Genomic DNA, 23,615 nt, shown 5'->3' on the forward strand with positions numbered 1-23,615 from the left:
ACATTCCTGCCTCCCCTCCCCCTCTAAAAAAAACACAAAACAAAAGCCAACAAAACAACCCCCCCCAAAAAAAACCAAACAACAAAAAAAAAAACAAAAAAAACAACCCAACCCACCAATCTACTAAAATAAATTACGTATAGTTCTGAAATCAACATCACTTTTGAGGCAACATTTCCAGAGACCTCTTGGATTGCTTTCTTCTATGAAGCACCTTTTGCTGCTGTAAGTTGTATAGTTGTAAGAATAACTTTAACTATAGAAGCTATATGCATCTTTTAAGAATCACATTTCAATGATTATAAAAATTTATCTATTATACAACATAGGTCCAGCTACACTGAAAAAATTACACCGCTTATTGAAATACATTTCATTTTAGAAACAGACTACTAAATAGGTCTATACAAAAAACTCTAAAATAATTTCTGTAGTAAAATAAAGAGTGTGTTAGGAGAGCTACAGAAACAAGAATTTTTTTTTGTCTTTCTTTATAATGCTCAAATATACTGTGATACGTGTCTGGCTCACTCCATAGCCGGCACCAAAAGCTGAAAAGAATCCATTACAATACACAGTGATACAATTAATGCTCTGTATTAATCTCACAGCCTTTCCGATTAGTACAAAGAAAACCTGGGCTTTCTCCTCTTTGAGGAGAAGTCCAGGATATAAAAGCAAGCATACCTCATCAGCTGATATGAAATTATAAAATTCCACAAGTTTCAGTATCTGAAATTTATAAAAGTCACCAGTAAAACACAAGCAAATTAGGGTTGAGTCCTGTTGATTCCCAGGTTCAAATGAGCACTGCTGATCCAAACCAGGATTTCCTCATTTGCTAACCAATTCAAAGGAAAAACGAGGATCGTCTGCTGGGGCTAAGAGATGGACAAAAGTCTTCATCAGCTAACCCTCTGTACTTCCATGAGGGCATGTCTTCATGTGCATAAAATGGGAAAATGACTGACAGGAAGCCAAGATGTTAGTGGTGCTGTGCTGAACTGTTTTTTTCTGCCAAGTGTCGCAGAAAGTTGTCCTCACTCTGACCTCTGTGATTTAAAGGCTCACTCTTAAAAAGAGCTGGAGGAGGAGGTAAATGGGGAACAGGGGGGACTGGAAGATGATGTGGATGGTGAGGATGAGGATGTAGGTGAAGGTGTGAGTATGGATGGGGAATGGGGCGTGGAGGAAGTGTGTTTACTGGGTTCAGGTTCATAGGTGGAGTTGGGGTGGTGGGTGTGTTTACTACAGCAGGGACCGTGGTGGCAGAAGCAGCTGTGGACAGCGGAATCTGGACTGCAGATGACACATTCACAGGGCTGGTAACACGGAAGCACTTCTCCTTGTGTGCCTTGAGCATGTTGGAGAAGCGAAATCGCTGGCCACATACATCACATGGGTAGGGCTTCTCCCCTGTATGAGTTCGGCGATGTCTCTTCATGTTTGGGCGGCTGGTGAAGCTTTTCCCACAGATTTCACAGATAAAGGGCTTTTCTCCTATTGAGCACAGATATGGCAACTGGTTAGGCACAAAACATCTTCTAAGACTTCCTTTAGCATGCTTACATGAACTGTATATTACAAAATCTATTCTGACTGCTACGTTCAGCAGAGACAGCTGCTCTACAGAAGTCCTCAGTTTTTATGAAATCCTCTTATTTGGATTTTGATGGAAGAAAACCTTCTATAAGGCCTAAACTTTCATTTCCCCCAGCAGTGAATCACAGGACTATAAACAGTTCTTTAGATTTAACATAAGTTAACATACTAATCTCTCCTTTCTGATTTTCTAGGCTGGATAACAGCTTTGATCCTAAGTTCCAAGGGATGGAATACAGATGGAAGAGTAGAAATGTTTTTGTCCTGGAAGTACCTGTACTTTTCTTTGCTAAGTTCTTACCAGTGTGCGTTTTCATGTGCTCATCAAAGTACTGTTTCATGTTGAAGTCTTTACCACACCACTGGCACATGAACTGTTTGTGCCCGATGTGTATGCTCATGTGGGAACGCAGCTGGTACTTGTACTGAAACCTCTCATCACAGTTCTGCAACAGAAGAACAGCAACCATGATATTCAAGCATCACAGATCAGAAAGCAAGGCAGTCACAGGACAGCATTGAAATGTAGTAAGTGAAGGAATACAGAATACCTGAACTTCCCTGAACTAGGGAAACGTCACTCCCATTTTTAAAAAGGGTATTAAGGAGGATCTGGGAAACTACACACCAGTGAGCCTCACCTCTGTGCCTGGGAGGATCGTGGAAAAAAATCCTCCTGGAAGCAATGTCAAGGCACGTGCAAGACAAAGAAGTGATCCGAGAGAGCCAGCATGGCTTCACCAAGGGCAAATCATGCCTGGCCAATCTGGTGGCCTTCTATGATGAAGTGACTGAATCAGTTGACAAGGGAAGACCGACTGATGTAATCCACCTGGACTTCTGTAAAGCCTTTGACATGGTCCCACATGATATTCTGATTCTGTAAAGCCTTTGACATGGTCCCACATGATATTCTGATCTCCAAACTGGAGAGGTATGCATTTGATGGGTGGACCATTCAGTGGATAAAGAGCTGGCCTGAAGGTCACACCCAGAGAGTGTTGGTTTATGGCTCTGTGTCCAGGTGGAAGCTGGTGATGAGTGGTGTCTCTCAGGGGTCTGTCCTGGGACTGGTACCATTTAGTACCTTCATCAATGACATTGACAGTGGGATTGAAAGCACCCTCAGAAAGTTTGCAGATGACATCAAGCTGAGTGGTGCAGTCGATACAGCAGAAGGAAGGGATGCCATCTAAGGGGACCTGGACAGGCTTGAGAAGTGGGCCCATGCAAACCTAATGAGGTTCAACAAGTCTAAGTGCAAGGTGCTGCACCTGAGTAGGGGCAATCCCATACATGAGTACAGGCTGGGAGAAGAACTCACTGAGAGCAGCCCTGCAGAGAAGGACTTGGGGGTTCTGGTGTACAAAAAGCTCAACATGAGCCAGCAGTTTGCGCTTGCAGCCCAGAAGACCAACTGGGCTGCATCAACAGAGGAGTGGCCAGCAGGTGGAAGGAGGGGATCGTTCCCTTTCTGAGGCCCCACTTGGAGTACTGAGTCCAGGTCTGGGGCCCCAGCACAAGGATGTTGATCTCTTAGTGTGGTTCCAGAGGAGAGCCATGAGGATGATCAGAGGGCTGGAGCACCTCTCCTGTGAAGGGAGGCTGAGAGAGCTGGGGATGTTCAGCCTGAAGAGAAGGCTCTGGGGAGACTTCATTGCACCTTGTCAATACTTAAAGGGGGCTTATAAAACAGATAGAGAGCAACTTTTTGCTCAGTCAGAAAATGACAGGACAAGGGGGAATGGTTTTAAACTAAAATAGGGGAGATTTAGATTAGAGGTTAGGAGGAAATTGTTTACGCTGTTCTAGTGCCTCACCTCACCCTCAAATTGCTCAGAGAAGCTGTGGATGCCCTATCCCTGGAGGTGTTCAAGACCAGGCTAGATGAAGCCCTGGGCAACCTGATCTGGTGGGTGGCATCCCTGCCCATGGCCGGGGGGTTGGAACTGGATGATCTTTAAGGTCCCTTTCAACCTGAGCCATTTTATGATTCTATGAGATCAGCATGCACACAGACCCTCACACTCTATGAATGCAAGATTTAAGTTACTCAATGGGAATAGAAATTGACTTGTGCTAAAAGGTCTGCTGCCACAACAGCCTTGACAAGAAGCATGGAACAGTCATAGCCTTTAGTTGATGTAGCTGTTGGCAAAGCTGAGGGAGGGACACAGTTACGTTAACAGAAAAGTTCACTTAACGCATCATTTGGAGGTTTTGCAGCTTTGCTAGATCTCTCTGCTGGATTACAGCATGCCTCCACTAGAGGACTCTGCTCACACAGGAAAACCAACAGCAACTCTGTAAAGCAGCCTTGTGTTTCAGAAAAGCAGACAGTTCTCCAGCTTTAATTAATTGGCATGAGGTAATTTCTTTCCCTGCAAGTTCCTCAAGACTACTATGGCTGCAATACCACCATTACTACTCCATATCATGCTGGAGTTGTGCTCCACTTTGTGGACAGGGTGAGCCACCCAACCCAACCTGGAAACAGGAAGGGCTCTAAATCAGGGCCTGCCTCCCTCATGTGATGCCCACAAGCATCCCCATCACATGACTTAGACATTATTTGCCCTAGACATATGACTGGCTAAGTCTATCCCAAGTCCTTCCCAAGGGCAGGCGCAAAATTACAAATCACAAATACACATGAATGCACTAGCAAGACACTTCCCCCTTCCAACACATACACTCAGTTTAGGAAATGCCAATTTAGACTACAGTCTTGTATCTCAAGGAGGTTAACAGTTTGCAGTGATGCTGATAGTTTTTTCCTCACAAGTGAAAATCAAGCAGCAATTTATTTTCACTGTTGCCACCTCTGTCTGTTTCAAGTCCCTGGGCAGGATGAACAGGATTACCATAATTTACATCATGATACTGCTTTACTATGAACACTGAGGGAGAACTGGCATTCAAATCTTGCTGTAGCGTATACTAACTGAGAAAAACATGACAGCCAACAGTAAAAGCAAACCAAATACATCTCAGTTCGAATTGCTGTTAGATGCACTCCTGCTGCGCTCCCCAAACAGAGAATAATTTTCCCCAGATTTTTATGGAAAAAAATCTACAAGTCAGTCATCTACTCATCTACAAGTCAGTCAATTCAGTTTCCACCCATATGCCCTACTGACAGTGTTATTAATTTTATGTCTTATATCTAATATCTAAACGTAAGAATGTTAAACAAAATAAATATCTTATATCTTTATATCTAAACAGATTAACAGTTGCTGCCTCACCTCACATCTGAAAGGTTTCTCTCCAGAATGCTGTAGGGAATGTACTTTGAGAGACATACTGCGTTTGAATGATTTTCCACAGGTTTCACATGTAAATGGCATGTCCTTTGTGTGTGCTGCAACACAACAGTACATTAGAGATGGCCACTACCACACAAACATTTTAGCTCTTGAACAAAATTTCTTCTCCAGTACAGAGAAGGAAAATGATTATTAGTATTGTACAGCTTTTAAGTATATATATGTTTGTACACAGGTATGTATATACATACTTTGCTTGCAGTCAGTACCACAGATTGGAACATTTAAGCTAAGGATAAACTGAATTTGCCTTTTTTTCCCCCCTCAAAACCAGCAATTCTAAGTGAAGAACCACAAACACACGTTTGAGGCAAAAACAACAGAAGCACTAATCAATAACTCACCAACCATATGTTTTCGCACATGGGCCATAGTGTAGAACTTCTTTTCACAGATCTCACAAGAGAATTTCTTTTCTGCATATCCGTGGACAATCTTGATATGTTCGTGAAGGGACCAGAGCTTCTTGAATGATTTATTACAGGAAACGCACTGAATGAATGGGATAAATACAAGGAAGTTTAAATTAGAAAGATGCAGTGATTCAAGTTTGCAGAGTTAAGCCATATGTCCTACTCTTGCATTACAAAAGGCAACCCAAACCAATGCAAAATGCTGTATATTGTCTCGGACTGTGCTACAGCCTAGTTTTACTGTTTCACAGTTGAAACAAATACACTAAGGAAAGCTGGAAATTCTGATCAAGCACAATTAGAAATGGTGTTAATACACTGCATCTTGACGCCACCCAAAGAGCACCACAGCCACTGTGCTAACTTATTTCCAGAACACAACAGCATACATAGCTGGATGCAGCCTCCAAGGAACTGAGCGAGTCCTAACACAAAAATGATGACTTCACAGGCACCGATGCTGCTGGTAATCTAAACCATGGTGTGGGAAGGAGCCAGCAAAGGTGGAGGAGGGTAACACCACCTAGTTGTTAACCCCCATTTGCCCATCCAGCCCTGTCTTTTTCAGGAGCACTCTGAACCTTTTGTAACCCTTTTAGCTCTGTACAGAGGACAGCTTCTATCTTGCAGCTGTTGACCATGCAGAGAGTCTGTACACACAGTCAGTACAGCAAAGCAAGCTGATGCCTTCATCTTTTATGTTGCCGCCTTCATCTTTTATGTTCTAACTCTTCATTTATACTTATCAGTAGCATTGAAGGTCTAAAATGACTGCGCACAAATGTTTTGATCTCTTCGCACAACTACTGTGAAACATTCAGAAAATCAGTGATGAGCAGGATCCACAGGCTTTCACACATCTCATTTTTCAGAGTTCTTGCTAAAGACTTGTAAAAATGCTTGTGCAATTTTGAAAATTCCAGAATAATCCAAGTATAAACTTGATAGCAGCCATATGTGTGAGGATACAAAGTTATTTTCATCTTTGAAGTAAAGAAGAAGGAATTGTGGCTTGTTGGTTTTTGTTAGCTGTTGGGGCATTTGGTGTTTTTTGGTACATCTCAATTTTTCTGCCTGTCAGTTATTCTCCTCCCCCAAGTAAGAACAGCTGTTTGCTGCTCACTGAAGAACTAGCAAATACTATGCCTTCTGACAACTTGGGTTGTTTCTTCTCTGCACAGGCAAGTTATGCTGCTTCCACAGTGCTCAAGTCTCTGCAGGCCTGGAAAATCTGGTACACCACTCACCATGCTGACTCTAAGGAGATCATTTACCTCTGAAAGTACCTACTTGGAGGCAAGTCAGGATCAAACTGTAGTCCAGGGTGGGGGACAGGGACGTGAGGCGGAACAGGACTCTATAGAGCAAAGTAATACTAAGAAATGATCAAAAATCATTTAAGGTTCGGTGAGACCTTGACTCTGTCAATCTACAATTTCACTGATGATCGCAGCAAGTAATTTAGATTATTAACATCTACCACATGGAATCTAAGATGACAACAGAAATTCTGCGAGGGTGCTAATTTTGAAAGGATAAAAACCAGAAGTTACCTAGAAAAACAGACATATTACATCACTTCGTTGAAAAATACAAAGAGACAGCCATGTTTATCAGTTCAACTACCACTTACATAATGAAGCCATGTTTCTAGACAAAGCTCTGCATCTCCCTTGACATATTAAACCCTGTATTAATGTAACACTTTCCTATCCCAGTACTCTTTTTGCCAAGTGCAATAGAAAATTTGCAGGCAGCTGTGAAACATATTCCAAATGTTACAACAGACAAAAATAATTGCTGAATACATACTTATACTGAGAACTTGAAGACAACTCTCGGTGCTTCTACCACCTATGAATATAGGGAAAAAATCTGGACCTGATTCTTCTGGTATAGGATATAAAACAATTTCTACAACTTCTTCTTTCCTTATTCCTTCGGAGAAATGAATGTAACCCCTTAGAAACACATGGGTGCATGGATTACAAGACGCTTCTCCATTCTATGCCACACATTCAAACTATTCATAAATTCTTGTCCAAATCAAAAGATTTAATGCTGTGAATGAGCCATCTGGATGACAGAGCATCCCTGAAATTTACATTAAAATGTTCTCTGCCACAAAAAACTTCATAACAGTTTATTTCAAAAATCGCAAGGACCTACTGAAATGTTTATGTATTTTACTATGTTCAAGACTCATTATCTTATATTATATTCCTTCCTGCAGTCTTCCTCCTATGAGCTGAAACATAAGGAAAAATAGCATAGCGTTATATAGAGCTGCATCTGAGTCTTACAGCAAAGAAATTACAACAAACATTTCAACCATCTCCCGCACAGTGGGAATTGAATACAAATTCAGTTTAGCATTTAAGCAAACAACAACAAAGTCTTACATGTTTCTGGGAAAACTCACTGGACAGACAAAAAAAAAACTTGTTGCCCTACGAACTAGGAAGTCCTAGTTCAGCTGCACAGAAATTGAACCCAATCTGCTTCATCCTAGCAGTGGGAGTATTTCTGAAGTAGGTGGTAACACTGTGCCTAGTTTAACAGGGCAAAAAAAGCTTGTTAAAATCGCCATATAAAACAACATTGCCTCCAGTTACAGGAGAACATAGATGCCCACGAGCAGAGAACAAACCACAGATGAATGAGAACTTCTGAAACTCTTTCCACAACTGTAACTTTAAAATAGTTCTATTACAACATGAGTTTCCATTGTTGTATACAATTAAAAGCTGCAAATCCTCTGGCAAGAAAGACCAGACATCTTTTTATGATCAGTGAGATTTACTGAACTTTTTGCACTGGAAAAAGGGCAGGCTCACAAACAGATTCAGTCACTGAATTAATATACTTCCCTATACATACATGAACTATAAGCAATGCTGTACATTACTTATGATTATTTTCAGTAGGACTAAATAAAGTTACTTTTTAACACAAAAACAAATCCTAACTTCACTAGCTTCATTCTCACCTGCTTGCCTCTCCAGTATTGTAACAATTTCTAATTACAATACCATGAACACATCATAATTTTGTTCTCCCTTGAAATGTTATCTGGATATAATATGTAACTGAGTATCAGGACACTGAAACTTGAAAGCTAGTGATAGCTGCAGGTGCTCAGCACCCGAAGAAGTAGGGTTTTTTTCTGTCATGTGCACTTGTTTTCAGGCCAGTTACTCTAGAGTTTGACATGTGTTAAAGTAGCTTTGTGTTTTCCCCAACATGTAGTTAAATACTAGAGTAACTCTGCTAAACCAGACAACACTTGCATACTCTGTTCCCTACAATTTACTTCTTTCGGGAGACACCAAAAAGTGCTGATAGGTAGAGACAAGGTCTTGGTCAGAATCTGGTCTGCACAAGAGATTTCCCCCTCTGAAGTGTCCACTAGCTGTATCTAGGGCACAACAGAAGGTATGGAAATCTGGCAAGCAGGTGAGCAAACCTACCTGGATATTTTTTTCACAGTCTGTTTGCTGGTGAAGGGACAGCTCACTTTCTAGAACAAATTTCTTCCCACATTTGTCGCAGATCTGCATGCGCCTGTGAGTGACGTTCATGTGCTTCTCCAGGTACCAGCGTGTGTTAAACACCCTGGGGCACTTCTCACAGGTTAAAGTCTCCTTCTCTTCACACTTTGATTTCTGCACAGGTGCCTTGGGCTCCTTTGCAGCTTTCTTCTTACGCTTGGGGGGCTCCACACTTTTTCTACGACCCCTTGTAGTTCTGGGTGATGGGGAAGTTGTGGCTGCTGCAGCAGATGCAGCTCTCCTTGTTCTCCTTTGTGCAACACTAACTTTTTCCACTCTTTTCTCTTTTTTCTTCTGCCTCTCATTTTCCTCCTCATCATTACTTTCTTCAGTGGCCTCTTCCCCACTGTCACCCTCCTCTTCCTCACTGCTGGTCTTAAGAACAGCAGTCTCTTTGGACTGGGAGGGGACACCCTTCTCCCCTTTTGATACATTTAATGTTTGGTTGTTAAGGTTTACCTCTACTATAATCTGCTCCCTTTTGTAAGTCACTTCATCTTCCTCCTCTTCCTCCTCCTCGGAGTCGTCAGAGTTTTCTCTATCTTCTTTCACAGCCCGGACTTCTCCTACTGATCTGTTCTCCCTGAAATATGGCTGCTCTTCTCTTTCATGGAGATGTGGTTTGCTCATTTTGCTGTCCACCAACACCGAGTAAGGACTTCCTGACTCTCTCTTGTATACTTTGGTGGATAGATCAAGTTCCTGGCTGGCACCATGATAAAATGTGGGTGGCACTTGACCACGGTGACTGTCCTCTTGCGCCATACCTGCTACATGCACTGCACAGTTTTCAACCAACTGTTGACAAGAATTGGTTGTCTGACTCATGGGGGGGGGGATGGGACAGGGCACTCTGATTCAATGAACACCTTCAATCCCAGAAAACCAAGCAAGCAGCTTTAAATCGGGATGGGTTCTCATGACCGATGCCTGTTTCATCTACACAGAATAGGATTCTCTGCTGATGTTTAGCACTGATACGTAGGTCACAGAACTCTGATATTATGCCAAGAGCAGAGCAGTAGCAATTATTCTTCTGACGAAAGTTGTCAATGAACTGTTGAACATTTTATCTATAAAAGACAACAGAGAAAACATGATCAATTACAAAAAAAAACAAAAACAAAAAACAAGAAACAACAACCAACAACAAAAAACAACACCCTAAAATCTTTACAAATTTCTTTTGGGCTTGTACAAGTAAGGTAAAAAACAAGGTATATACCATCCATGAGCTATATCTGCCATGAGTGGATTGTCCTATAGCATTATCTCAAGCAAAACTGGGAGCTAGGTACAAATACATGCACCTTTAAAGTGGGCCAGAACTAGTACTAGAACCCTCAAGGAGAAATCGTGGCATGCTATTCATTTCAAAATGAATACTCTGCACCTGTCAAAGATCACCACCTTCTAACTGAAAGCTGGGCCAATATGCTGATCTTTGTTTCTCCTGGAGCACTGATGGCCCCAAGACTCCGCTCAACTCCCACATGCCTCTTCATCAAACAAGGTGTATACATGTATACCTATGCAGAAATATCTCTTCTTCTGTAACTTCCACAGAAAGCACATCCTTACCCCTAAATAGGGCATATTAAGAACTTTTATATCAAACAACGTTCCATTAACGCAGATATGCACGAACAATTTCAATGGAAACATTTTCAACTGGCAGCACTAAATCAGGTTAAGAACAGTATGTCCCCCATCTTGTTTCCACATCAGACATCCCTCATAGCCTCTTGATTTAAGGCACCTTAGTCTTTTCTTCTCATTCTCTTTTCCCCCACCTATTTATTCCTCACTGCAATAGCCGAACAGTTTGCCCATCTAAGTTTCATTTGCAGTTATCCAAGCTGGAATTTGGCCAAGACACTGTACTTTTTGCAAAAGGTAGCAGTAATGTGATCCCTAATGAATACAAGTAATTAACCTCTGGCATTTATTTTTTTACTGTCAATTACATTTTAGTAGCACAGTATTACAATACCAATTGGTCAGAGCCAAACTTGCAACTATAGGGTGAAGCCAAAAGAGATTCATTACAGAGAGTCTGAGGGAGATCCCATGACTGGATGATAGAGAAGACCCCTGAGAGAAAATGGAAAGATTGAGCTGCTAAGTATGAAGAACACTGGATCCCTACTATTGGTGTCTGAAAAATTCCTCAACTTTGAGGTTATAAATTTGGGAAAAGTCCAGCAGACAGGTATAAAACATTTGAACTTTGCAGAATCAAACCCTGATTTTTATTTTCATTGTGTTTTTTTTTTGTTTGTTTTTGTTTTTTTTGTTTTTTAATCGTTGCTCTGATAATAATCTGAAGTAGTAATACAAACAGGATTTTTACAGTAATTTTTTGTCCACTTTGTTCTAAGTTAAAATGTTCTCTGCTCTACAAATGCAATAACTTCCTTGCACACACATTTTGACACAATTTTTATATAGTGTAGTTTCAATCTTACTGGTCCATGAGAAATTTCCCCCTTTGAAATGAATTTAATTGAACAGGTGATGAACCTACTAATGCTCTCAGTGTTTTGAATAACAGAAGACCGAACCTTGCCCTACAATCTTTGTGAAGTAACATACTAGTGAAAGTGACTTACCAATAAGCAGTTGTCTGATTACCAGTCTGAAGTTAATTAAACAGACTCTTGAACAGTTCTCCAGTATTTCCAAATGCACTCAGCAAGCACCCTGCATATAGAGTAACCTAGACTCACTACACCAGGGTCTGCCCCCACTGCTGCATACCCCTCAGCAGGGCCTCAGGTCCCAGCTTCTGATCTCCAGAGGTGAGAGGCAGAAGGGAGAGCATCAAGACCCAGATGGGCCAGGAAATACATGGAGATAGGGCTGTTAACATTGACTTGTGATACCAAGTAATATTCAGACGGAAAGACTAGAAAATAATAAACTGGTTGTGACTGCAAGCCAAAATTAACAACCCTATACCGAGTTAAGAAAGCAGTGGGCATAATGAAATCCAGTTTAACTTTTTCCTTGAAAAAATCTAATAAATGATTTAGATGTCCAAAAATCACTCATGTTGAAATTCTTTCCTCAGCATATTTAGTATTTTTCAAAACTGCATGAGTAATTCAGGAAGGCTGACAGAATTCTGCAGCTAGATAACCAGGAAAAGCAAAAAACTTGTCATGAAAAGGAAGCGTTACCTCTCCTCTCCCCTCCCCCCATTTACCAAATGCTGAAACAGAATGACAAAACGTATAGAATTTATTGCATGTATCAGTACGGGCTGGGGGATGACCTGCTGGAGAGGAACTCTGAGGAGAAGGACCTGGGAGTCCTGGTGGACAACAGGTTGACCATGAGCCAGCAGTGTGCCTTTGTGGCCAAGAGGTCCAATGGGATCCTGGCGTGCATTAAAAGAAATGTGGCCAGCAGGTCAAGGGAGGTGATCCTCCCCCTCTACTCTACCCTGGTCAGGTCTCACCTGGAGTACTGTGTCCAGTTCTGGGCTCCCCGGAACAAAAAAGACAGGGATCTCCTGGAAAGAGTCCAGCAGAGGGCCACAAAGATGATACAGGGCCTGGAGCATCCTCCCTGTGAGGAAAGGCTGAGAGACCTGCGTCTGTTCAGCCTGAAGAAGAGAAGCCTGAGAGGGGATCTCATCAATGTGTATAAATACCTGAGGCGTGGGAGACAGAGAGATTTAGCCAACCTCTTTTCAGTGGTTTGCAGGGACAGGACAAGGGGCAAATAGCCAAAAAATGGAGCCCAAGAAGTTCTGCACCAACATGCGAAAGAAATTCTTCACAGTGAGGGTGACAGAGCACTGGGACAGGCTGCCCAGGGAGGCTGTGGAGTCTCCTTCTCTGGAGACATTCAAGACCCATCTGGACGCCTACCTGGGCAACCTGCTCTAGGGAACCTGCTTTGGCAGGGGGGTTGGACTGGATTATATCTTGAGGTCCCTTCCAACCCCTACAATTCTGTGAATATCCTACACTGGGAGGGACCCACCAGGATCAGCAAGTTCAACTCACAGCTTCACACAAGACCACCCAAAAATCAAACCGTATGTCTGAGAGTGTTGTCCGAATGCCTCTTGAAGCATTTGAAATATTCTCTTTACATATCCTGCCATCATTTAATCTCTGCTCATTTACAGAATATTCAGTATAATAAACCACTTTGTATGAACATATTACCACTTCAAAAAATGATTAAAAAAAAAAAAAGGGCATGTTCTGAATTATCAAAGCTACTGGGTCTTAAAACCACTTCACTCTGCAGAAACAGTAACCTACTTTCACTTTGAATACATTGCTCGCTACCCTCAAGGGACCCACAACTTTCGAACATTACCTAGCAGTCAACCAGATGGTAAAGCAAAGTCCTCCTTATATGCTTGAGATAAACAACTTGCTGTTAGACAACTGACAGTTCTGAGACAGTTCTTTAAATACTGCAAAAAATCTTTTAACAGAACAGTTTTTCCTAAATTTTCTGATCCCAAACATAAGAAAGCACTCCCTCCTCCCTCCCCTTTAATAAATGTAAATCCATTTTTTTCAAAGCTGCTGAACAGCTTGGGCTCACAGAATGAACTTCAGCCATACTAAAAATGGAAGCAATAAAACACCTGATTAAAACATAAACAGTAGTTTACACTCTGTTTCAAAAGCAGTTTCAAAGTTATTTCTGAGGAACCCTATCAAGACAGGAAACTGAGGAATAACTATTACGAGTATAGAATGCATTTAAGGTACGTACAACATTTGGTAATCAAAGATTGTATGGGAAAGGTTTGCAAGCCTACAAATATTAAAGGCTCACACCCAGGAAAAGAAAAAGTAGAAACAACTTGCAGGCAAATACGTAGGTGGAGGAAGCATGTGTATGCGGGACTAACACTTTGTATAATGCTTTCGCTGCTTCTGAAGAAAAACCACATTTCTTCATGCTATTTGGACCAAAAATAGAACAATTTATAACAGAGACACAAGTACAGATAGTTACCTGCCTCAACTCTGACTCAGTAGATACCTTGAAATCACTACAGACCAACTTTGACAGACTCAACAGTTAATGGCTTCAAATTACATGTCTTTGGTTGGGCTCAGAAAGGGACCAGCTTGAAAGTCTGGACATCTCGTATTTTAGACCAACCTGTGCCAAGGACATATGATTTCTGCACTGGCAAGCATCCACCACAAGTAAAGAAAAATACTGCTTCTTTTACCCTGGCTAGTAAGTGAAGCGGTTGTTACATGGTCATTTCTGCATATCAAGGCCCTGTAAGCTACTGACCCCTACATGGCCTACAGCTGTTTGCCTGCATCATACTTTGGCTGCCAGCTCCACAGATATACACTTAACTATTCATTCTTTCTGCCTGGACTGTTTCTTGGCTCCCAGAAAAGGGATGAAATGGCACTTCAGGGCACCAACTAACGATGACCCTGTCACTCATGGACAATGTGAGAGTGACCTAATTTAATTATTTTTAAAACCAGTTTAATTGTTGCCCACATTAAGTTATCAATATTATATCTGAAAATTGTCAGACATGGGTATAATTCACTTTGCAACAGGTTGGCAAGACTAGGAAAAGTACTGCAGGCACAAGGATGATTTGTATAGAGACACAAAGATGGCACTGTATAGATTTATTACTTAGTTAACATCTGGATGTTCACTAACTCTTCCCAGCCAGCTATAAGGGCTGGAAAATTACATTAAAAAATAAAATAAAAATCTGAATTTGCAAATCACTGTCATTTGGATAAGTTTTACACACACCATAAGGAAAAAGAGAAGGAAAGATAAGAGCTTGGGGTTTTCCTGAAGCTCACCTATACCTTGCATGAAAAGTGCATACTGTGAAAAAAGATATTGCAATAGTCAATGTCCAAGATTAAAAATACATTAGTTTATTGGTCATCCTTTTTTTTTCCCCCCTGTAATACACCCTTTCAAGACAGATATAGACTACATATACATATTCATATGATTATACATATATAATATCTGTACCTGTCTTGAAAAAAAATATGTTTTTGTCTATGAGCTACTTGTACTAGATTTCTCTTCCAACTTTGCACAGTAAGATGGGCTCTCAATTTTAATATAGCTCACAAGACACCCTGACAAAATTTTTCTTCCACCAAGCATACAGAGCTTACCTGTGAGTGAATCTGAGCCATAGATAACACTGTAGCACCAAAATAACAAACACCTTATATAAGCTTTACAAATTATTTACACAATTGCTTTCCATAACACAAGTCCTGTAACTGCACAAGATCCAAGTTTCACACACATCCTGCTGATTCAGTTTAAGAGCAGAGAAATCTCTTTCACAGCAACTTTTTACAATCAAGAAGCACTGCATGATGTGAATAGATTTTCCACTCTGCCACTTACAGACCAGTATATAGACCGCTATATATTAAACCAAGTTCAAAAAGAAAGCTTGAGTATCTTGACATTTGAAATTTTCTTTTCCATAAAATGAGACCTCTCAAAATACTGTTAGAAAAAGCAAAAGTTAAGGAAAAAACATAACTGTGTTATAATTAAAGGCAATGCCATTTTGTGCATGTATTAACAATGTGAAGGTGTCAAGGATCCTGAATGTCTTTTGGATGGAACCTACAATCCAGCAGCTTACAGCCCAAGGCAACTAGAGTTGCATTCAGTTTACAAGCAGTGAAACAACCATGTGTATAAATAAATTATTTACATTATTTAAGATAATGAACTAATTTCAAACTATTGAAGTATTTATTGATGAAACTTTACTCTGAACAGATGTAAGGCAGTGGTTGCAGGCTGTGGGATTAATTAAACACAGCCCCAACATTATGCCATACCTGGGACATGTGACAGTCTGACCACCACCCAAATTTTAAACCGAAACTGGAAGGCCAGCTTCTCTGCTTCCTGAAGCTGGGTCAAAGTTCATTCAGCGGGAAGAAATTTCTAGTACAGCTAAAAACTGTATGAAATCAGAATACAATAGGATAGCTCACCCTTTCAAAACAGCAGAATCATTTTATGTAAAAAATTTTCACGCCTATTAATGACCTTATGTGGGTACAGGAAGAGTATTAGGGCAATGTTAAGACAGCACAATTGTGTTTATTTTGAAAGGCTGCAATGTGAAAAAATAGTGTTTGACTAAATTGTTCCAATCGTGTACATTTCAATACATCAGCAATATTTCAGAGCAGATGAAAAAGTGTTTCAATATACTTGCACAATCTGAAGAACAGATGCGTGAACCAGGACAGCAGCCATAGCAATTCTGTTAGTGGGAAAACACACCTGGTACAAGTTACATCACGTCAGTAGACAGTAATCAGGACTAAAGACAGGAGGGAATCATTTATATCATCATGAAATCACTCCCTTCTTGTGCATCTCAGACAATTTACGTGCAAAAAAAAAAAAAAAAAAATTCTTAAATTCTAAGTTCTATCTCAAGACAAAGGCACAGTCAGAACATCTTCACAGACTTTGCATTCTTATGGAGATGTACTCAAACCTGCCTTTGCCCAACTAACTACAGAACAAAAAGACTAAATGTGACCAACAGCCTATTTTGTCATATTTAATACCCATCTAAGGGATGGTATCTGTAATAGGTTCAACACTTAGGATTACTCTTTTCTACTTTTCTGGTGAGAGGACATTCAGAAGCAGTGTTCACAAAGCAGTTCCTGGGACTGTACTGTGAAAACAGAAAAATCACAACAATCTTCTTTTCATTGCAAGCCCAGAAATCACTTGAGGCAGATTTTCCCATCAACTTACATAAAAGATCAGATATAAAAGTGTGGCACCGTGGCTTGTATTTTGATGAAATAACAACAACCGACTAAACAAAAAACCAACACCACAGCACTGGCAGTAACTGAAAATATTGCAGTCAGTCTTGGAAAGGAAACAAAAGACTGGAGACTGAATCAATACTGTCCAGTTCTCGAAGTAAAGGTTGGCAGAAATATGATAGGGAAGTATACAAAGGGCTGAAGATGCAGTACAGCATCCAGACTGTCCCATCGTCCAGTTATTTTTTTCAGCCTCTCCTAAAATAATCTATGACAGGTATCCTGCTAACTCAGCAGACAGCATTTTCATTGTAAGGAGCAACTTGCCTCTAAATATTTATCAGTCTAATGGAAAATGAAGCAGAACACATTTCCAATTTCAGAAAAATGCCCTACGTAACATCTTGCAGCTAAAACATAATACTAGGATACAAAACCTCCAGATTTTTTCCGTTTCTTAGGATGAATTATTTGTTTGTATCTAGAAATGTGGTTTGTGAGACAGAGGTTTTCAAACCAGTGATTTCCAGAACTGTGGATCTGGAATTTTTTCAAGCATTATTTCCACAGAAAATAGTTTAAGGTTACCATTTCAGAATTCAGCAGCATTAGAATTCCTCGGTTCATGAAATAAGCTTAAGGCTTCTTTCTGTTGGCTAGGAGCTAGTTTTAGGTATGACAGCCATGGACGCCAACAGTTTTCTTTTTCAAGGCAGAACACTCTTGAAAAATGTCCTAGTAAAGCACAACATACATTCAAAAAAGTCTTCGTACTTCCTGCTACCTTAAACATGTCAAAGTTAAGCACTGCAACTGGATTAGGAACTTCCTTGCATTCAAAACTATTCTGACTTGTCTATTTCTTTCAATGTCAAAAAACAGAAAGCAAGATTAAAACAACACCAGGTAGTTATCACTGAACAGCAGTCACCCACACATACACATGCAGCTTTCTCATGAATCACTCTTCTGTAATAACTTATTACAGAAAGATTTTCTGTCCCTTTAAATGTACACATTCCTAAAAATATACGCCAGAAGTTCACAAAACTACCTACTGCCATGATACTGAAAGGCAACTGTTTCACCTATTAGTCTACCCCTTGTTCCAAAGCACTTTTTTGGCCTGGTTTTCTTCTCATTCAGTAGCTAGATTCCTCTGCTCTAAAAGCTCTTCCTTTCCTCATAATCTGTTTGCATATTTTGAAAACTAGTAAAAATTCTGCTAATGTTTTAAACTGTTCATTTATTTTCATGGATGCCCAGTGATGACACTTGTTAAACATCACTAGCAAGGCTGCAAGTGATTGCACTAACAACACAGGCTACACACAAAGCCATACAAAGACAAAAAGGAAATCTGTCATCAAGATCTGTACTTCTTTTTCCCAAAATTAACATTTTTCCTCCTACAGGGTGAGTTGTGACAAAAGTGGCAGTAGATGTGTAGCTATGTCTTTGAATATACAGATTAGTGGATCGTATTTTTATTAAAGAAATTAAATGGTCTGTCCACAAAGTAAAGCTGACAAGTATTAACTTCCATCTGGACATTCATTCCTAATTTTTTTTTCTCAGTTTAAGCTAACAGAACTATCTTGGTAGGAAAAATGTATGGAATACCCGCATTCAGAATTATACCCAGAATAGAATGAGCTCTTCTCCTTGTGGGCCCTAAAGGAGACCTTTGCAATATTTAGAACGGAGAAGAGATTTTGTTTTGTACTTTTTACAAGAGTTCAGTTTTGGAAACTCACATACAGGTTCTGTAACACTCTACTTACAGATTCGATCAACCTGTACTACACCTCAGAGCACGTAATGTACTCCTGTATCATTTACCTTTTAAACTGTAATAATGGAATGTTTAAAATAATCCTGTATGAGCTGAGAGTTACAGTTAATGTGTTACAGCCACACATTTTACAGAGTCCCTCTGTTTAATGTAGTTTAAAAAACAACAACACTGATTTACTTCCACTCAGCAAAATCTTTGGCTTCATGGAAATGTGAATTTCATTTCTCTAAAATAAAGTTTGTTCTTCTCACATCACTGGAATGTGAGATAAGGTTTGAAATCCTCCTGATTTAAAATCTAGAACTCTACACACTAGTTAACTTTTGACTTTGAAATCAGCAACAAGTTTGTAAAAACCTCCCAAAACGCTTGCAGGAGCTGCACAACTGTCCTCTGCATAGTGGCAGACACACTGGTTAGGAGGATAGGAACCTGACTCAACAGTCTCTCTCTCATGCTGGTAAATGATGCACTCACTGAGAACTATCACAAGGAGCTGCTTCTTACCTGGACTTCTCTTACTATCTCCTCTTTTCAAACTGCCCACAAAAATATGTATGTCTGCATTTGCCTGCAGAGTTCCGGTTTTATAACTTCTAGCAGCATTTTAACTACCGAATTGCCAAACACTACTCAAACCAACTCCATTTAACCTTGTGGTTTTTAGTACAAAGATGAGATGTGTGTTCACACAAGGACAAATCACCAATGGAACTGATGTCCTGGAACGATACCTGAGACATTTAGGTAAGATAGTGTTGATAAACTCTAAATGTGCCAATACTAAAACTATACTACTCCATGTGTTTCTCTTTGCACAATGTCAAAATGCTCCTGTAAAGCCTGAATAATCATTCGGTACATTTGGGCTACTTAATCTCTTCGAACACTGCACGCAGAGTTTGTTTTAGATGCACAATGTAAACTTCTGGAAAAACATGAAGTCTTGCTTTCATAGTATTTACATATTTTCAAAAAGCACATTTAATAACACACAAATTTATCAGCTGTCAAGAAATGTTAACCAAGTAACAATACTTCAAGAGAAACTCCTATTTCTCTACACAGATATCACAACCAGTAAAAGCATGACTTTTACTTATAAGCAAATCCCACACACTTTTCAAAATACTGAAAATGAAAATCCTTTAAAGACCTGAGATAGTATATAATTTTACTCATACAGGTGCCTAAACAGAGCTTGCAACTTCAAGGCCAAATAATGTTTTTATGAAACTGTTCTTAAAATAATTAAATTTCTGACTTGTAGACAAAATACCTTTTTATATTAATAGAGAATAATAATTTAGGCTTTTGATACAAAATAAAGGAGTTATTGCAAAGGCTTTAAAATTTGTAAGCCTAGCATTTGCTAGGAAATATTTACTAGTGGAAATATTTGGAAGCTAGGCATTTCAATCCACAAAAAGAATAAGTTAAAAACTACAGATCATGGAAAACAATGAAACAATTCAGCCATGCTTACTCAGCTTGAAAAGGCTCAAAATATTATAGGATGATGTCAACTGCAGACAGCACCAGGTACATTGATTACATCAATATTTAAAGCGTATAACTTCATGATAATACAATGATCTCCACATAAGAACCTGCAATTTTTCTAACTACTGTGGGGGACACCTCCATCCCCGAACTATATGATTCCAAGAAGAAAATTAGCAAAGACTTAACAAAATGTAAATGAACAATTTCTAAAGAAAACGTGTGCTATTAAAATGTACTTAATCTTCAGTTTAGAAGACGAGATCTGGCTCTTGCAGGGAGGGGGCTGTTTTACAGCAGAATACATTAGAAGATTAGCTGTTCTGCGCTACAGGAATTTAACCAAGTGAAAGAACGATTAAAAATATTGTAATATGATAATAATCCACAGAATCAGGTTGTTATGAGAACATATCAATCTTCTAATTTGGTTGGCACTCTCTCTCAATTATATCTGTCTTTTTTTGTGGAGTTACAAAGAGGTTTATTCTTTCATAAAGCATATTATAGTGTGCCACAGAAGTAGGTCAGGGACAACACACAGTGTGGTAATCACCTTAAATATACGTATGCCTATCTCAGATACACTATTGGTATCTGATATGGTATGGTGTACCACTCTTCCATTAGGCAATGGTATGGCACATGATATAAGGAATGGAAGATGGGATCTTGTCTACTAAAAATATAAATTTAATACAGTTGTACACATTCAAAGGATTCTTCCCAAGTAGCTCTTACAAGTACATCTGACGCTCCACGTGGGATTGCACGAGACAAAGTATTTCCAACCTATAAACAATTTCTTGTGCATATAAAGACTTCCCATCTTTAGACAAAATTGCATTTCTCAGTATGAAAGTTTCAGAGTCTATTATTCTAGCAACGAGAGCAAAAACATCCCCGTACCTTGCACTTGCAACAAGCCTCACAGACTTTTTAATTTAGCTCCTGTATACACCTAAACATTCATACAAAACCACTGAAGAATTTAGTCTCCAGAGAACATTAGCAAAAGGCTTTCTGCATCAGCATTAAACATGAAATAATAATATAATCAATGAAGTCCTTTAAAACAAATTAACAAGTCTAATGACAAAAAGTCTCTTCTGATCATGTAAATATTTTGAACTTAAAAAAAAAAAAAAAAAAAAGTATTACAAATGCTAAGCCACAAAACATTTACCGATCTTACCAAATACAACTGCTCTGTTATTGCAAATAAATACTGAAGTACCCATGAATATTAGGCTTACCAAATACTAGATAGAATTTATAAATACGATCTTAAGTCTCTGATATCCCGCTACATACAATTGCTTGGTTAGAAAAATAAAAAAGCCTTTATGATTTTGCACTCCTCTTTTGAACACTCTGAAAATGCTTTCAAAATCCCTATCCCTTGACTACACATTTACATTGTTAGTTTATATCTCAACTTTATTATCAACATCTGATTGTTGTGCCTGGGGCAAGAACTTAACTCACAGAGCGCAACAATTATATTGCATATACTTGATTAATCTCTAAAAAGCACAAAAAAATGCATCGTATATGCTGGGAGAACGACAGAGAAAGGGACATCAAATATGTACCGGTAATAACAGCAGACCCACGTAAAGGAAGTAAATTATTTGCAACAATAAAGTATTAGTTCCTTTTTATATGAGATTTTGAAACTCCACAGTGTTTTTTAACAGATTTTCTCTAGTCCTGTCTATAGTCCTACAATATGCATTTTGTTAATACACACCAACTACCACCACGGGAAGAGTGCCTAACTTGTACACGTGAACAATCAAGCTGCAATCAGCATGGTGACAGATCAAGGTGCATCAGACCATGCTTCACAAATCATTGCTCACACATTACATCTCCTTTATTCAGTTTGCATACATAACCCACCCTCATTCTCTCGATTCACTTCATACACTGCTGCCAACAAAGCACGTGCCAGTTGCCATTCCCAGAACAATACAGCTCACGGCATCCCCTGAAAGATAAAAATGCACATTCCTCGCATCTTTTATGCTAATGCTACTTCCCTCTCTTTGACTTAAATCACTTCTGGTGCACGACATGACAAAACTCTGTGATGACTGAAGAAAGTACTTACACAATACTATTAAAACCAGAAAGAGAAACATTTACTGAAAGCGTTAACTTCTCATTCTAACAATGCCTGTACCAAAACATTCTCAGAACTGCAAGTGGATGCAAGACAGTTAAAAATCAAAACAAAAATCAAAACTCTGGGACACACACCCTACACCGCACACCTTGAGAGCCACGAGAAGAGGAAGATACCTAAGCAAACAACTGAGGAAGAGAAAAAACATCTGTTATTTTCCTACACATACCTAGATCCAGAAACAGCCACTGGAGAAGGCTACGTTTCAGCTCCTCGCCTACCCAAGGCCAACTCTAGTCCCAGAAGCCGGTGCATTTAGTAACAACGCTTCCTCCTAACAATCACGGACCGCACACCGCTGGGGGGGGGGCACAATCAGGCAGGCGAGCGGCAAGAAGGATGTCAAGGGCTGCCGGCGGCTCCCCTACCTCCGCGCTACCGCTCCACGAGAGGAGGCTGGAAAGCAGCGGCACGAAGCGAGCCGTGCGGAAAGGCGGTCCACGCATCCCGGCGCAGCGCGGTTATTTCTTCCGCTCACTTCGTGCAACTCGCCCGGCGCTGCCCTCACCTCCCAGCAGGTGGGCCGGCCCCCTCCCCGCGGGGCGCCGTGCCCGGGCAGACCCCGCGCCTCCAGGAGCGCCTCCCCCGCTCGCCGGGGGCTGCCCCGGCTGCGCCCCCGCCCCCGGGGATTGCTCTGGGCCGCACCGCGCTGCCCCCGGCGGGCCCCGGGCCGGGCACGACGCGGCCCCCCCGCCCCCCCCCTCCCGCTCCCTTCCGGGCCGGGCGGCGGCCCTGCCCCGCTCCCTCCGCCGCCCACCCCCGGCTGGGCCTAGCGCTGCTCGGCTGCCGCCACCAGGCCCGCGGAGAGGGGGGAAGGGGATCCCCAGCCGGGCGGGGGGCCCCCCACTCACCCAGGCCGATCCCCTCAGGGCCGCCCCCGCCGCCTTCCATGCCGGGCGGCGCGGGGCGGAGGGCGCAGCAGGGGCGGCGGCGGGCGGGCGGAGGAGGCGAGGCGGGCGGGCGGAGGGCAGGGCGGCCGGGGCCCTCCCTCCCCGCCTGCCTCCGCTCGGCCCCCCTCGGCCGCCGCCGCGGCGCTCGAGCTGCCTCCGCCTCGGGGTCGGGGGCGAGCTCGGGGACAGGCCCAGGCCCGGGCCCCGCCACTGCCGGCGGACGCGGCTCCCGCCCGGGCTCCCGCTGCCCTCGGCCGCCGCCGCAGCGCTACGTGGCCGCCGCAGCCCAGTCTCGCGACTCCGCCGCGCGCACGCGCGCGGGAGCGCGCCGAGGAGGTGGCTGCCGCGAGCGGGGCGGGGGGGGGGCGCGCGCGCGAGCGAGCGCGCTGGGCAGGGGGGGAAACACCCATAGGCCGAGGGGAGCGCGAGCCGGGGGCGCATGCGCCGTCGGGCGGCCGCCGGTTCCCCGCCCGCCCGCGATTCACCTCGGGCCGCGGCGGAGCCGGAGGGGAGCGCGGCGCTCAGGTGAG

At 41.6% G+C, this 23,615-nt stretch overlaps 1 protein-coding gene across 6 annotated transcripts; it reads right to left on the minus strand.

Moving 5' to 3' along the window:
• Window positions 1–581: 581 nt before the first annotated feature.
• ZNF652 (zinc finger protein 652) lies at window positions 582–23,615 on the minus strand. 6 transcript variants are annotated; one of them, XM_082778783.1, is made up of 7 exons: window positions 23,047–23,550; window positions 21,910–21,997; window positions 8,815–9,968; window positions 5,276–5,423; window positions 4,851–4,966; window positions 1,904–2,048; window positions 582–1,500 (listed from the first exon to the last, which is right to left on the minus strand). In XM_082778783.1, exons 3-7 carry the CDS (start codon window positions 9,721–9,723, stop codon window positions 986–988), a joined length of 1,833 nt encoding a protein of 610 aa, XP_082634909.1. In that variant the 5' UTR covers window positions 9,724–9,968; window positions 21,910–21,997; window positions 23,047–23,550; the 3' UTR covers window positions 582–985. The 6 variants fall into 6 exon arrangements, with proteins under 6 accessions (XP_082634909.1, XP_082634911.1, XP_082634910.1 ...); XM_082778785.1 differs by lacking the exon at window positions 23,047–23,550 and adding an exon at window positions 22,365–22,534; XM_082778784.1 differs by lacking the exons at window positions 21,910–21,997; window positions 23,047–23,550 and adding an exon at window positions 23,571–23,615.

The sequence above is a fragment of the Aythya marila genome (genome assembly GCF_965140915.1).
Source record: "Aythya marila genome assembly, chromosome: 25".
Taxonomy (NCBI): domain Eukaryota; kingdom Metazoa; phylum Chordata; class Aves; order Anseriformes; family Anatidae; genus Aythya; species Aythya marila.

What these genes read in the sequence shown, in the direction of transcription:
- ZNF652 (XM_082778784.1), bottom strand. Translation starts at nt 9,723, where the DNA reads ATGAGTCAGACAACCAATTCTTGTCAACAGTTGGTTGAAAACTGTGCA. An exon ending in AGAAACCTTTCAGATGTGAG is followed by an intron (nt 2,049 to 4,850) that starts GTGAGGCAGCAA and finishes CTTCTGTTGCAG; the next exon opens with AACTGTGATGAGAGGTTTCA. An exon ending in GCACATGAAAACGCACACTG is followed by an intron (nt 1,501 to 1,903) that starts GTAAGAACTTAG and finishes TGTGCTCAATAG; the next exon opens with GAGAAAAGCCCTTTATCTGT.